Source organism: Rana temporaria, chromosome 11 (genome assembly GCF_905171775.1).
Source record: "Rana temporaria chromosome 11, aRanTem1.1, whole genome shotgun sequence".
NCBI classification, from domain to species: domain Eukaryota; kingdom Metazoa; phylum Chordata; class Amphibia; order Anura; family Ranidae; genus Rana; species Rana temporaria.
The window spans coordinates 26,213,558-26,230,545 of NC_053499.1; the positions used below are offsets into that span (position 1 = coordinate 26,213,558).

The 16,988-nt window shown below is 45.7% G+C and overlaps 1 protein-coding gene across 4 annotated transcripts in view; it reads left to right on the forward strand.

Annotated features, from left to right (window-relative positions):
- The window catches only part of MYBPC3 (myosin binding protein C3), a 174,679-nt gene that overhangs the window by 11,219 nt on the left and 146,472 nt on the right, over positions 1 to 16,988 (forward strand). For all 4 annotated transcript variants that reach the window (XM_040328243.1, XM_040328245.1, XM_040328244.1 and 1 more), the window contains exon 2: positions 16,632 to 16,892. In XM_040328243.1, the coding sequence (XP_040184177.1) occupies positions 16,632 to 16,892 (261 nt within the window). The remainder of the gene's footprint in view (positions 1 to 16,631; positions 16,893 to 16,988) is intronic.

Sequence of the window (16,988 nt, forward strand, 5' to 3'; positions counted from 1 at the left end):
TCACTGTGCTATATGTTTTCTGCTACACCATTGGCATGGTTATATCTTCTTATGTCGCATACACACCATCACTTTATGTGATGAAAAAAAACGACACTTTCTGTGAAGTAAAAAATGACGTTTTTGAAACTTCAATTTTCAAAGACGAAGTTGCCTACACACCATCGTTTTTCTCACAATGTTCTTGCAAAGTGAGGTTACGTTCCACCACGTTTTACCATTGAAGCTTGCTTCATAAGTAGCTTCTGGGCATGCACGGGTGAAAAAACGTCTTAGAAAACAACGTTTTTTTGCTACACACGGTCAATTTCTGTGAAGTAAAAAGTGCACTTTTGAAAAACGACACATAAAATTGAAGCATGCTTCAATTTTTTTTGGTCGTTTTTTACAAGACATAAAACAACGTTTTCCCCCACACACAGTCAATTAAAGTGACGTTTTTAAAAACGTCATTTTTTTTCATCACATAAAGTGATGGTGTGTACGCGGCATTAGGGTGCAAGTTCTTTCTGAATACAGAACTTGCGCCCTAATTTACGGCGGCGTAACGTATCTGATATACGTTACGCCCGCCGATAGATACACTATTGTATCTTAATCCGGGCCTATGCATTTTTTGGCACTGCACTGCTTGGCACCCAGGAGCATCATCTCAGTGTAAACATAGAGAACAATTGTCTTCGGTGTGCCCTTGGGGTGACTGGCATTGGTACTGTACAATGCAGAAAAATACCAGTTACCGCACCGAGTGTGAATGATCCCATAACAAATTATAACTGAGAGTTTAGATATAAATAGATCTTCCTAGACAGCTTCTTTAAAGCCCATCTCTGGCTGGAGCCCCCTCTTTCCACATTCCTTCCTACCATCTCCTCTCACTCATTCAGCCTCTTAAAAAACAAAGTATCTTCTGAATATTTTTAACTCACCTAACTCCAAAGTCTGTTTTCCTCACTGGCGCTGCTTCCGGGAGTGATAACCTGGTGAATCCAGCACAACAATATCTGTTCACACCAAACAGATTCATATTTAGCTGTGCAGTCCAAGAGAACCACTTCGCTGGAAAGTCACTAGGTAGTGTTGATACCACCCAGGCAGTAACATCAACACCAAGAGAAGAAGCCTCCTCCTCTGCAATAAAGACGATAGAAGACTCATGTGGCACATGGAAAAGGTGAGTATTTGGGACTTTTAGCTTAACCACTTCATTACCGGCCCATTGTAATATGATGTCCACAAATGGGATCTCCCATCCTGGGTGGACATCATATGACATCCTGGGCTTTGTGGGGGAACATCTGAATGATGCCTGATATCATTATTTCGAGCCGGCGATTCTGTGCACGATAAGAACGATCATATCGACAGTTCCGCCTCTTGATCGTTCTTATAGCCATCCGGTGCTTCGTCCGGCGCCAGGTGGGAAGCATAGAGATGACTGTGCTGTTCTCCTTATAGTTATTTGTACATTACATTATTAATCTTTATTTCTACATGTTTGTTTTCATGCATTTCTTTCACTGCTGCCATCTGCTGGCCAGAATTTGCATGCCACACGTCCCTGTTCTTGTTAGTAAAGTTTTTTCTATTCGGAGGCGTGGACTCTTGCTGGGCAGGTCTCTTCACTGGGAGCAGCCATTTTCAGTATCTCCTCATGGCTGTGTGACTAGACACTCCACATTTTTGGGCTCGAGAGAAGGCATCAGTTTTTGACCACGCAGAAGTCAGCAGAAGTCAGCAGTAGTTAGCAGCAGCTCAGCAGCAGCTCTGCAGCCACAGCAGCTAGCCTCAGGACATATTCTAACAAGTCAGCATTGATACCACTACTACAGAACAGTATTGTATCACCGTTTGTTGTCTTATCTGGATTGAATAAACCCACGCTGATTTCATCTTCATGTCTGAGTCTGGATCCATCTAACCTGAACATCTGCCGGTCCTGTCTGCCCCACTGCTTGGATACGAAGGTAAGAAGTCACACAGCTATTATCAGTTATACCTTCATTCGCCTTCATGTGGGAACAGAACAGTCAAAAACTGCCTTAATGTCCACACCCCAGTCACAGATTCCCTCAGAGTTACCACACTAAGGAATCGCCCTGCAACAGGCCTATCTGCAGCGAATCTGCCCAGCTACAGTGCATGTTCCACAAGTCTAAGGGCAAGCACCGCATGTCCACAGTATCTTTACTGTTGCCTGAAAGCCCTCCACAGCTCATCAAGCCGTTTTCTATATCCCATATCAATCTTTGCTCGCATAGCAGAACTGTTAACGCACACGGGGTCCCTCTCTAACCTAAACCCCCGCAAATCACTTAAAACACCTGAGGAACCTTGCCAGAGTGCCCCAGCGCAGCCACACTGCAATTTTCAGCCCCCAATTCAAAAGTTTATTTTCTTAAAGAGACAGCGCACCTTAAATCAAAATGGACAAAAAGGACCTTGCACAGTTCCCCAGTGATGAAACAGAGCTAATGCAGCCTGATACTGATCACCAAGAAGTACAGGAAGCAGAACCCACACTTCCAGCAGACCAAGTCGTGCGACCAAGACGCTCCCTCAAACCGACAATAAAGGTCAGGGAAAACTATCAAACCACAAAAGATGAGCTATGCGATAACCTGGAAGAGCTATGGGAGCGAGTTTCCTCCCTCATGTCAGGACTTAAATCCTCTGGCGATACCTCAAGCTTACAAGTTGGCATCAGGCGGCTGAACACAGCTCATGAAGGATACAAGAGACTGTTCACAAGGTATATAACCTTTCTAAAAAACGTTAATAATGATGAAGCCCTTTCAGAATTGAGCAAGGCAGAATCTATAGACATTCAAAGAGACACCATGGTGCTGCTTGCTAAAGATAAAGCGGAACTCCGCATCTCCCATTTGCAAGAAACTAGATCACACAGATCAAATTCATCCAAACATTCCTCTCGGTCATACAGATCATCGTGCTCAAGAAGCTCAACCCTAAGCGACAGACTACTAGAGGCCCGCATAAATGCAGAGCAATCCAAAGTCAGACGTTCCTTCACTGAAAAAGAAGCTCTGGCAAGAGCAGAGGCCAAGAGGGCAGACGCAGAAGCAGAGGCCAAGAGGGCAGAAGCAGAGGCCAAGAGGGCAGACGCAGAAGCAGAGGCCAAGAGGGCAGACGCAGAAGCAGAGGCTCGAATAAAGATTCTTGAATCAGAGATGGAAGAGGAAGTTGCATTAGCTAAAGTAAGACTACTTGAGCAAGCATTAAGCCAAGGTCTTGATCCAGTCTGCTCGCTACCACAGGAGGTAGAAGATTCAGCTTACCGCACCAGCGACTATGTACTGAAACAATTATCTGCATCACCCCCAGTATGCAGTACCGTCCAAGCTGACAACGCCGAAACCTCAAAGTCATCTCCGCCTACAGTGCCAGTGTCACTTACAGCACCCGAGAAATCTGATGGTGTTCACCCAGATGTGCCCTCTCAAGGACAGTTATTACGAAACTACAAAAAGGGCCATCAGGCGTTTCCTGGCCTACCTCCACAGCTCAAGCAGCAGTCCTCACGATCTACAGAGACTAGATCACAGCTCAACCCTGCAGCAGCATCATTCTACCTGGATGCATCTCACCCTTTCACGCCGCAAAGCCTACACGCCCCGGCGGCACCACAGGTTGTCGTGGCAACAAGCAGTGAGAAATCAGATATGTCTGAGTTGGCCAGGATTATGGCGAGCAGAGAGCTAATTAACACAAGTCTCTCAAAATTTGATGACCGTGCAGAGAGCTACAGAGCTTGGAAGGCAACTTTCAAGGCCACCATTGCCAACCTCAAACTAGACGCAGAGAAGGAGCTCAACCTCATGATCTCATGGCTGGGTCCAAGCTCCACAAATCGCATCAAGAGCCTCAGAACTGTCTATGTGGGACAAGCAGAAGCAGGTCTCGCTGCCGCCTGGCAGAGACTCGAACGTACCTTTGGCAGTGCAGAAGCTATAGAGAAGGCCCTATTTAAGAGATTGCAGAACATTCCAAAGATCAATCTTAAGGACGTCCATAAGCTTCAGGATTTGAGTGACCTGCTCATGGAACTAGAGCTTGCCAAAAGAGACCCTCGTCTGATCGGGCTATGCTACCTGGATACAGCCCATGGAGTGAACCCAATTGTCGTGAAATTACCATACAGCCTGCAAGAAAAGTGGGCGGCATCAGTCTCAAGGTACAAAAGGGTGCATGACATCACCTTTCCCCCATTTATTCATTTCTGCAGATTCATTGAAGAACAGTCCCAGATGAGGAATGACCCCAGCCTCGATTTCCTGGAGTTCAACACTACAGCTCCAGCGACACCATCACCAAGGTATGAGAGTGCCATGCATAAACACAGAGACTTTAAGAGCAGCGTGAGTGTTAGAAAGACTAACCTACCATCTTATGCAGCACCCACGGGTAAACAGTACAATACCTCATCAGGAGACAAGTCCTTCAATCGTGAATGTCCCATTCATAAAAAAACACACTCACTGAACAAATGCAGAGGGTTTAGATCCAAACCCATACAGGAGCGCAAGAAGTTCCTCAGCGAGCTTGGGGTATGTTTCAGATGCTGCGCTTCATTGGAGCACATGGCTAAGGACTGTAAATCCATCATCAAGTGTGAGGAGTGTCATAGTGAAAGACATGCCTCGGCTATGCACCCAGTTCCACTGCACAGAGACTCACCAGCTGCCGTCGCCACCAGTCCCGCTCCAAGTCATGGCGGGGAGCCCCAGAACCACGCTAACGCAGCCGCCGCTGTTTCCTGCTCATGTTTGGAAGTATGTGGCGAGGGCCAGGGTGAGAAATGTTGTGCCCGAATATGCCTAATCAAGGTCTATCCAGAGGGACTACCAGAAAAGGCAGTAAAAATGTATGCCATCATCGATGACCAAAGCAACCGGTCCCTAGCAGGACCTAAATTCTTTGAAGCCTTCGGGATAAAGGGACCATCAGAACCCTACATCTTAAACACCTGCTCAGGCCGCATTGAGACTAGCGGCAGGAGGGCGCAAGGATTCATTGCTTCCCCCATCAGTGGGAATACCGAAATACCCCTACCAACACTGATTGAATGCGATCAAATACCCAACCATAGGGATGAGATTCCTACCCCAGAAGCTGCGTTTCACCAACCGCACCTAAGGCACCTAGCCAACGTTATCCCACCTATGGACAACAATGCTGAGATTCTACTCCTGCTTGGCAGAGACAATCTAAGGGTGCACAAGGTGCGCCAACAGTGTAATGGTCCCGACTACGCACCATATGCCCAGAGGCTGGACCTGGGATGGGTAGTCATAGGAAACGTATGCCTGGATCAACCAGAAATCGACTCCTTCAAAACGTACGTGCGTGGAGACGGACGCACAACTTGCATTAAGCCGTGTCCTCATCACTATGAAGTGAAAGAGAAGTCTCCAGACCTCGTACAACCACCTGACATAATTTCTCCCCTCTTTGCTGACGACTTGGGGAGATCAGTCTTTCGCACAACCAAGGATGATGATAAGGTAGCCTTATCAGTAGAAGACAGAGAGTTCTTTAAAGACGAAACCAATCACTGTGTTTCTCCATTACCCTTCCGAACCACCAGGGTAAGTCTCCCGGACAATCAGGAGCAAGCGCGATCCAGATTTAACTCTCTTCAGCGCACCATGGACAGCAAGCCTGAGACGAGAGAACACATCGTTGTACCATTCGAACTTAATCCAGCAGATCACGCCACCAGGCCTACGTCTGTGGGTTCCTTTGCTAAATCTACTTGGCTTACAGGCCCAGAGTTTCTGCTAGGACGGGCAGACAAATGTGAACAGGAAGTTTACAGCATCCAGGATCCGGATAATGATCCAGAAATCCGCGCCGAAGTTAGCGCATTAGTCACTGAAACAAAGCAGACCTCCAGGCTCGACTGTCATCGTTTTGAACATTTCTCCAGTTGGATGAGACTTGTCAGAACCATTGCAAGGTTAGTGCACATCGCCAGATGTTATCACAACACTCAAGAAGATAAAGATTGTCACGGTTGGCACATCTGTCATAAACCATTCTCTGCTGAGGACATTTCTCATAGCGAGTCTCTCATAATACGTCATGTCCAGCAGCAGGAATTTAACGTAGAATGGAAGTGCTTGAACAACAGTCAGCAGATTCCTATAAAAAGACCTCTTGCTAACTTAAATCCAATTATGGACACTTTTGGCCTGCTCAGAGTTGGTGGTCGTTTGAATCAAGCCCACCTAGGAGTGGCGGAGCAAAATCCTGTCATTATTCCCAGCAAACATCATATCACCACGTTGCTGATCCGACATTACCACAAAAAGACTGAACACCAGGGCAGACAAATCACTGAGGGCAAGTTAAGGTCTGCGGGTCTTTGGATTATAGGTATGAAGAAACGTGTAGCCCAACTACTGCATGACTGTGTGCACTGTCGTAAAGCCAGAGGAAAACAGCTACACCAACAAATGGCCGACTTGCCCGCGGATAGACTATGCACAGAGCCGCCCTTCACCTACACTGGCCTAGACGTCTTTGGACCATGGATGGTGTCCGCACGTAGAACCCGTGGTGGTCACGCAAACAGTAAACGTTGGGCTGTGCTATTTACTTGCATGAGTGTGCGAGCCGTTCATATAGAGGTGATAGAATCTATGGACACATCCAGCCTCATTAATGCCTTAAGACGGTTCTTCGCCATCAGAGGACCAGTGAAACAGTTGAGGTCAGACCAGGGAAGTAACTTCATCGGCGCCTGTAGAGAACTGAACATCGACACTAAGCCTATCCAAGATCAGTTGGCGGAGAAAGGTTGCACCTGGATTTTTAATCCTCCTCATAGTTCCCACATGGGGGGTTCCTGGGAGAGAATGATCGGGATCTCACGCAACATCTTAAATTCTATGTTGATGGATGTAAACTCTTCAAGACTTACGCACGAGACTCTCGTCACTCTTCTCGCTGAAGTTTCAGCTATCATCAATTCAAGACCCCTTGTGCCAGTATCTATGGATCCTGAAACACCAGCCATACTGTCTCCGGCTATTCTACTTACCCAAAAAACGGACAATATGCTCACGCCTAGTGGAGAATTTACCCATGGGAATATCTACCAAAAACACTGGAAACGTGTACAACACCTGGCAGATTACTTCTGGAACAGATGGCGTAAAGAGTATCTCAATATTCTTCAAGGAAGGAGGAAATGGCAACATCAAAAACCAAACTTGAAAGAAGGAGACCTCGTATTAATGAAGGAGCAACAAACCGAAGGATCACCTGGCCTATGGGACTAATTACAAAGGTTCTTCCTAGCAAGGATGGCAAGGTCCGAAAGGTGGAGCTGAAGATCTTCAGGAAGGGTGAGCTTAAAACTTTTGCAAGGCCGATTAACGAACTCATTCTAATATTACCCATCGAGAACGTTCCTGAAGGATGAAAAAGGACTGAACTCGAACTTCACAGTTTTACCCGCTATGGGTCAGCCAACCCACTATGTCATGTTTATTGCATTTCACATGTTCTTTGTTACAGGTTGTATTATATTTTTATGGACATTCGTCATAGTGAAATCTCCTTACGTAAATTTCAGACGGGGAGTGTGCTGTTCTCCTTATAGTTATTTGTACATTACATTATTAATCTTTATTTCTACATGTTTGTTTTCATGCATTTCTTTCACTGCTGCCATCTGCTGGCCAGAATTTGCATGCCACACGTCCCTGTTCTTGTTAGTAAAGTTTTTTCTATTCGGAGGCGTGGACTCTTGCTGGGCAGGTCTCTTCACTGGGAGCAGCCATTTTCAGTATCTCCTCATGGCTGTGTGACTAGACACTCCACATTTTTGGGCTCGAGAGAAGGCATCAGTTTTTGACCACGCAGAAGTCAGCAGAAGTCAGCAGTAGTTAGCAGCAGCTCAGCAGCAGCTCTGCAGCCACAGCAGCTAGCCTCAGGACATATTCTAACAAGTCAGCATTGATACCACTACTACAGAACAGTATTGTATCACCGTTTGTTGTCTTATCTGGATTGAATAAACCCACGCTGATTTCATCTTCATGTCTGAGTCTGGATCCATCTAACCTGAACATCTGCCGGTCCTGTCTGCCCCACTGCTTGGATACGAAGGTAAGAAGTCACACAGCTATTATCAGTTATACCTTCATTCGCCTTCATGTGGGAACAGAACAATGACCGGTGACCAGATGCTCACTGGTCATCTCCACCGTCGGAGGCCTGGGCGCGATGTAATGACGTCACGCCAGGGTATCCGGAAGTAAACAAAGCCGCGATTGTGGCTAGTAAGCATGAGATCGGTGAAAATGTTTTCACAATCTTATGCTTTCCAGCCTGGAGGAGAGATGTGGGAACTTATTGACCCCGCATCTCTCCACAAAGAGGATCTGTCACACACCATTGCTATTACAAGGGATGTAATTCCATGTAATAGGAATAAAAGTAATAATAAAAATGTTAAAGAAAGTGTAAAAATATGTGAGGTATTGCCATGTGCGTTAGAGTACCAGCAACAATTCTAGCACTAGACCTCCTCTGTAACTCTAAACTGTAAAATATTTCAAAGGGTCGTCTATGAAGATTTTTAAGTACCGAAGTTCGGCGCCATTCCATGAGTGTGCGCAATTTTAAAGCGTGACATGTTAGGTATCTATTTACTCGGCGTAACATCATCTTTCATATTTTACAAAAAAAATGGGCTAACTTTACTGTTTTGTTATTTTTTTAATTCATGAAACCATTTTTTCCAAAAAAAAGGCATTGGAAAAATTTTTGCGCAAATACCATGCAAGATAAAAAGTTGCAATGACTGTCATTTTATTCCCTAGGGTGTCTGCTAAAAAAAAACATATATAATGTTTAGGGGTTCTGAGTAATTTTCTAGCAGAAGAATGATGTAGGAGAGAAGTGCAAGGAATAGGCCCGGTATGGAGGGGGTATAAAAGCCCTGTATTGAAGTGGTTAAAGTGGATGTAAACCCTCCACACACCCAGTGAAGTGAACAGCCTTTAGATGATACATAGAGATGAAACCAATCTCCCTACATTTATTTTACATGTATATCTGCTGTCTTCACAATTATATGTGCTTTAGGAAGTTGAGATCATGTTGGGAGATTTTCTCTTCCTGGTTAACACAAAGTGTGATGTCTGGGCATACAGCCAAGATAGCTAACATTGCTGATTGGAGGAAAGGCACACACCCCCTCTCATCATAGGCAGAGTCTCTCAGAGGTGTTTTGTAATAGGACTTGCTCTCTACTAATTTATTTTAGCAACCTCCCCAGACAAAAGATTCAGGCTTCTTTTTGTCTAAAAAGTCTAATGCCGCATACACACCATCACTTTATGTGATGAAAAAAAACGACACTTTCTGTGAAGTAAAAAATGATGTTTTTGAAACTTCAATTTTCAAAGACGAAGTTGCCTACACACCATCGTTTTCTCACAATGTTTTTGCAAAGTGAGGTTACGTTCCACCACGTTTTACCATTGAAGCTTGCTTCATAAGTAGCTTCTGGGCATGCGTGGATGAAAAAACGTCTTAGAAAACGAATTTTTTTGCTACACACGGTCAATTTCTGTGAAGTAAAAAGTGCACTTTTGAAAAACAACACATAAAATTGAAGCATGCTTAAATTTTTTTTGGTCGTTTTTTACAAGACATAAAACAACGTTTTCCCCCACACACAGTCAATTAAAGTGACGTTTTTAAAAAAGTCATTTTTTTTCATCACATAAAGTGATGGTGTGTACGCGGCATAAGAATTTGTCCAGAGTTATCAGGCTGATAACAGAGGAACAGTCCAGGAGAGAGCTACTGCACTTAGCTCATTGAAGAGAGATAATAAAATACTGCAGATATATGTGCCCAGCTCAAATTACATGAATCGGGTTTACATCCACTTTAAAGGCCCATACACACAATCTGACTTTTTGACAACAAATGTCCAACGGACCTGTTTTAGTGGACAATCCGACCGTGTGAACGACCCATCGGAAAAACTTTTTTGCTTTTTCATCAGACAAATGATCGCTGTGAGAACAAACTTTCCGGCAACAAATGTCCTACAACGGCTAGTCCGATCATGTGTGCACAAGTCCATCAGACTTAAGTCTAAAGTACAAACACGCATGCTCAGAACCAATGCTGAAGATCAGACAACAATAGCAGAAGTTGCCCACAGGGTGGCGGTAAAGAAGAGAAAAAAAACACATGATTTGGTGAAAGTTGGCTGAAAAAGTCCTGCCATGTGAATGTATACCAAGTTCACGGGAAACGCCCTTCGACCAAAATCCATGGAAAAGTCAGATGGAAGTCCGATCGTGTGTATGAGGCTTTAGACTCAAAAACGAATGTAGCTACTAGGTATGGGTGATTGGAGGGAGGGTTAGGCCCCGTACACACGACCGGATCTATCTGCTGGGATTGATCCGCGGATCAGTTCCAGCAGACAAATCCGGTCGTGTGTACGGCCTAGCGGACATTTTTCGGCGGAGATTTCTCCAGCCGACGGATTTCCAGCGGATAAAAATTTCTTAGCATGCTAAGAAATTTATCCGCTGGTATCCAGTCCAGCGGACTGATCCGGTCATCTGTACAGACTCACCGGATCAGTCCGTCCGCTCCCCTCCATCGCATGCGTCGTAATGATTCGACGCATGCGTGGAAGTAATTACCTTCCAGCGCCGCGCACGTCGCCGCGTCATCGTCGTGGCGACGGCTCGACACGTCACCGCGGATGTATTCCACGCAGATTTCGATCTGATGGTGAGTACAGCCATCAGATCCAAATCCGCCAGAGGATTTATCCACTGGGAACGGTCCGGCGGACCGTTTCCAGCGGATATCCTCTGGTGTGTACGGGGCCTTAGTGTCCCAATATCTTTGGCACCCAAAATAATGCAACTCTAATACAAATAAACTTTATTGCTCAACTTGGGGCCACGCACCATTTCCAAAGGGTTAAATCAATGTTATTGTTCAGCACATGCAAAACACAGAAACTCTACTCAGGATCCTTGCTCTAACATGTTTCGTCCCCTACTGGGGCTTAATCTTGCAATTCTACAATTAAGCCCCAGTAAACATGTTAGAGGGAGGATCCTGGGTGCAGTGTCTGTGCTTGTGCATGTGCTGAACAATAAAGTGGATTTTACCTTTCAGAAATGTGTGATTCTAGGACTTTGCTAAATGGTGTATCGGAAAGACGAACCCTGGAGAAGTTAGCACCTGCGAGCCGAAGTTCAGAGGTCTTAGGAGCTGCTTCTTCTTTTGTGGTCCTAACCTGGCTTAAAATGATGAAACTGCAAGTAATCTCCAAATAACTGTACAGGTGACTGCTAACCCACCACATGGCTGTTTGTGCAAAGGGAAGCAAAACCTCAATATAAAATTCCCCTGTATTTCTGTTTTCCATGTGGTCGACTTGTTTTCATTCCCATGGTCTTAAAGATGAGATATTTATACAAAACAATTTATATAAAATAGATCCTGTAAACAGCTAAACATGAATCTAAGGGCCCTTTCACCGTTTACGGACTTGTAATGCTTCCTTATGGGATTGCAGACGTTAGCGGATTGAGCATCCGCTAACGTCCGCAAACATCCGCCTCCGCAAAGATCCGCTTTTTCAGACGGAAGAAAACCCTATTTTTCTTCCGTCTGACGGATCGGATCGGATGAATACGGACACACGGTCCGTATTCATCCGATTCCCCATAGGGGAGAGCGGAGGAAAGACAGGGCGGTCTCTGCACAGTGTGCGGGGACCGCCCTGTCCGCCGACAGCTCAGCGGGGATTTACGGATGATCCCCGCTGAGCCGACGGACACACACGGGGCGGATCAATATGGATCCGCTCCGTGTGAAAGAGCCCTTAAGGGCATTAAAAAAATACAGTGTAGCAGTCTCCCCGACTTCCAAAGGCCTGATGGTGAACCCCAGAGCCAGGGAGAACTGACATTCCTCAGGGTGCAGGTTACTAGGCATAGTGGGTGTGGTGCAAGGTGAAAAAATTGGGCGCCAGTCACTTTTTGTAAAAATTAACAAAGAGAGTTTTATTTCTCTTAACAGGAATGGTGGGGAGAGAGGGTTTAGGGCACAAGACACCCTTAGGCAAATGCAATAGAAATTAAGGCAAACTCTGCAGGCAAAAATAGAACTAGGCAGACAGCAATACAGAACGACGGCCTTTGACCACTTCAGCCCCAGACCATTTTGCTGGTCAAGCCATTTTTTTTCGATTCGGCACTGCGTCGCTTTAACTGACAATTGTGCGGCCGATACATATTCTACATATTTTTGGTAAAAAAATGGCAATAAGCGTATATTGATTGGTTTGCGCAAAAGTTATAGCATCTACAAAATAGGGGATAGATTTATGGCATTTTTATTATAATTTTTTTTCTTTTACTAGTAATGGCGGAGATCTGCGATTTTTATCATGACTACGACTTTATGGCGGACAATTTGGACACTTTGACACATTTTTGGGACCATTGTCATTTTTACAGCGATCAGTGCTATAAAAATGCACTGATTACTGTGAAGATGACAATGGCAGTGAAAGGGTTAACCACTAGGTGGCGCTGAAGGGGCTAAGTGTGTCCTAGGGATGTGTTCTAACTGTAGGGGGGATGGGCTGTGGGTGACACAACACTGATCACCGATTCCAGTAGCTGGCACTGATGGCTGGCACTGTTAGATGGCACTGATAAATGGCACTTATGGGCACTGATGGCACTGACAGATGGCTGGCACTTATGGGCAGGCACTGAAATGCAGCAATAAATGACATGAGGAAAGTATTTTGAAATGCTATGCTGCAGCGCCCATCTTGGTATACCCTGCATTCGGCATCAGTAAGTATCAGCAGACATCTTGTTACACCCAGCCCAAACTACATGGGCTGGGCGTAACAAGAAGTTGCCTACACACCATCGTTTTTCTCACAATGTTCTAGCAAAGCGAGGTTACGTTCTCACCACTTTTTCCATTGAAGCTCGCTTCAGAAGTAGCTTCTGGGCATGCACAGGTGAAAAAACGTCGTTTTAAACGACGTTTTTTACTACACACGGTCAATTTCTGTGAAGTAAAAGTTGACGTTTTGAAAAACGACACATAAAATTGAAGCATGCTTCAATTTTTTTTGGTCGTTTTTTAGAAGACATAAAACGACGTTTTCCCCCTGCACACGGTCAATTAAAGTGACGTTTTTAAGCTCCAAAAACTGTCTTTTCCCTTCTTTAACAAAAGTTTTGACTGGAGTTGGACTTTAAATTAGAAAGAAGGAATTTCCTATTATGCTGTATATTATCATACTGTACTGAAGTTCCTCACTCACCCCACATTTTCTCATTATTTCAAACTTATTACAAGGTGATTACTGCTAACTATTACAAACTTAGAATTTCTGAGAAGAGGAAATTAAATAATAAGAGATATCCCTATACAAACCCAATCCGAAGGTCAGGTTTCTGGGTCATTTATTGTTAATAAGTTGAATCAGAATTCTAAGCAAACAACTAAACACGCAGTTAAAAAATATATATGAGCAGGGCCGTCTTTAAGGCAGGGCAAAAGGGCCCTGTTATTGTTGTGGGGCCCAAAGCAGCTGCCTCATACTTTTGCCAACTAAATTCCCTTGTCCCTTGAAGTTATAGTTCTGTGCTGTGTCCTGATATCTCAGTGTGAAGTGCTGCTCCTAATGCTGCCCAGCTCTGCCCTATTGTTCTGTACATATGACTCACCTGCAGACCCTGGGCCAGATTCACGTAGATTCCGGCGTAGCGTAAGCTATTTACACTACGCCGCCGAAACTTAGTGGAGCAAGTGCCGTATTCTCAAAGCACTTGCTCCGTAATTTGCGGTGGTGTGGTGTAAATGGCCTGGCGTATCCCCGCGTAATTCAAAGGAGGCGGCTTGTATTTAAATTAAGCGTGCCCCCGTGCCGAACGAACTGCGCATGCGCCGGCCTTAAACGTAGCCCAGTGCGCATGCTCCATAGTACGCCGCAAATACATTGGTTTCGACGTGAACGTAATTAACACACAGCCCTATTCGCGACAAATTACGTAAACAACGTAAACAACGGAAAAATCCGACGCTGTCACGACAGCCATACTTAACATGGCATACGGCGGACCGACGTAAGGTTACCCCTCATATAGCAGGGGTAACCTTACGCTTACGGAAACAACGTAAACTACGGCGAAGCGGCGCAAAAACATTCGGGAATCAACTTATTCGGCTCATTTGCATATGCAACGCTGAAATCGACGTAAAAGCCACCTAGCGGCCAGCGTAGTATTGCATTTAGGATCCGACGGTGTAAGTAACTTACACCATTCGGATCCTAACCTAATTCTGGCGTATCTTGTTTTGAGAATACAAAACAATGATACGCCGGCGGGATTTTCGAATTACGCCGGTGTATCTGTAGATACACTGGCGTAATTCGTTTGAGAATCTGGCCCCCTGTGTTTACATGTAAATGACCTTCATTCATATGTAAATAACCGGAGCATTCATATGTAAATAGCTGGGGCGGCAGCATTCAGACGTAAATAAAGGCGGAATTCATATGTATGTCATGCCCCTCTGCAGTGAAGAGATGATGTGCTGTAACCTCTAGCAACCAATCAGTGGACAGTATTACTGTACAGAAATCTCTTGCAACCAAACAAGAAGAAATCATGTGCTGTAACCTCTAGCAACTAATCAGTGAGCCATGATGTGTGCTGTAACCTCTAGCAACTAATCAGTGAGCCATAATGTGTGCTGTAACCTCTAGCAACCAGTCAGTAAGTGGTAATAATATGCTGTAACCTCTGGCAACCAATCACAACTGAATTTAAGTTTAAGTCACTGACCTCACCCCCCCCCCCACTGCTCTTAAGACCCCTTTCACACAGAGGGCGCTATAGCGTTAGAAATAGCGCCTTCAATCCGCCCTCAAACAGCTGCTCCATTGTCTCCAGTGTGAAAGTCTGAGGGGCTTTCACACTGGAGCGGTGAGCTAGCAGGACAGAAAGAAAGTCCTGCTAGCCGCATCTTTGGAGCGGTGAAGCAGCGGTGTGTTTACCACTACTCCACCACTCCTGCCTATTGAAATCAATGGGACAGCACGGCTATACCAACCGCAATGCGCTGCTTCAGCAGCGCATTACGGGTGGTTTTTAACCCTTTCTCGGCCACTAGCGGGGGGTAAAAACACTCCGCTAGAGGCCGAAATGCGCTGCAAATCCGCCCAAATACTAAAGTCTTGTTTTTTTGTGTAAAAATAATAAACATGTTGGGCCAGATTCACATAGAATTGCCCTGGCGCAGCGTATCAGAGATACGCTACGCCGCCGTATCTTACCTGGCTCTAAGTCGAATCCAGGAAGATTTTGCGCCGTAAGTTATGGCGGCGTAGTGTATCTCTCGGTGCGTATTTAAAATTGGGCGGGTAGGGGGCGTGATTCATTTAAATGAAGCGCGTCCCCGCGCCGATTGAACTGCGCATGCTCCGTTTATGAAATTTCCCGCCGTGCTTTGCGCGAAATGACGTCGCACCGACGTGAGTTACGTCCTTTCCTATTCATGGACGACTTACGCAAAAAAAAAATTTTAATTCGACGCGGGAACGACGCCCATACTTTAACATGGCAAGTCAATCTATACGCCACAAAATAGCAGCTTTAACTATACGCCGGGAAAAGCCGACTAGCGACGACGTAAGAGAATGCGACGGCCGAGGCGTACCTTCGTGGATCGAAAAAGCTAATTAGCATACCCGACGCAGAAAACGATGCAAACTCCACCCAGCGGGTGCCGAAGTATTGCACCTACGATCCGAAGGCGTACGAAGCCGTACGCCTGTCGGATCGAAGCCAGAAGCCGTCGTATCTTGGTTTGAGGATTCAAACTAAAGATACGACGCAGCAAATTTGAAAGTACGCCGGTGTATCAGTAGATACGCCGGCGTACTTGCTCTGAGGATCTGGCCCGTTATACTTATCTGCTCTGTGTAATGGTTTTGCACAAAGCAGCTTGGATTCTCCTCTTCTCGGGTCCCTCTTCAGCCCTCCTGGCCTCTCCCTCCTCCTGAGTGCCCCCACAGCAAGCAGTTTTCTGTGGGAGCACCCAAGCCGAGCCGCCAAGAAGTAGAGCAGAAGCGGGAAGGAGTGAGGACCAAGCCATCGGCAGTGTTTGGTGGCTCGGTTCTCAGTGCAGAGATGCCGGGGACAGCGGCAACATCATTTTTTTCAGTGGGAGGAAAAATCTGGTTGTGGTCGGTGTCAGTGGATCAGGGCAGTTGATGTTGGGCTCAGGCAAGTACAGAAGTGGCAGTTGGTTGTGATGGGCAGGGAGTATAGAGGGGCACAGGAGTTCTCAGTGGGGAGAACCATCAACCTGCAAAATCAATCCCGACTGAAGGTGCCTATAGTCAGGGGAACGTTCTCCTATGCCTGTAGGTACTTGTAGGAACCGTTTGCTGTAATGTCATGTGATTTCCATCGGAAATGCTAGTAGACGTATTCCGTAGTTTATGGCTTGGCTCTGGATGTCTACACAGAGTTTATTCTTGCACTGACTCCTTGACAATTTTTTCCCCACAGCTTTCACCAAGAAGCCAAAGTCAGCTGAAGTGGTAGCTGGTGGCTCCGTCGTCTTTGACGCTGAGACTGAGAAGGCGGGCGTTAAGGTGAAATGGCAGAAGAACAACGCAGACATCGCTGCTAGCGACAAGTACGTCATCAAAGCTGATGGCAAAATCCACTCGCTGACCATCAACAATACAAGTGCTGAAGATGAGGTGGTTTATTCCGTTATCGCCGGGACCTCAAAGGTGAAGTTCGAGCTCAAAGTGAAAGAACCAGGTAAGATGAATCAAATCAAACATTGAGCTGAAGTAATAAGCAGTTTTTAACCGGTTAATGACCGGTTTATGAGTATATACGTCGGCAGAATAGCAC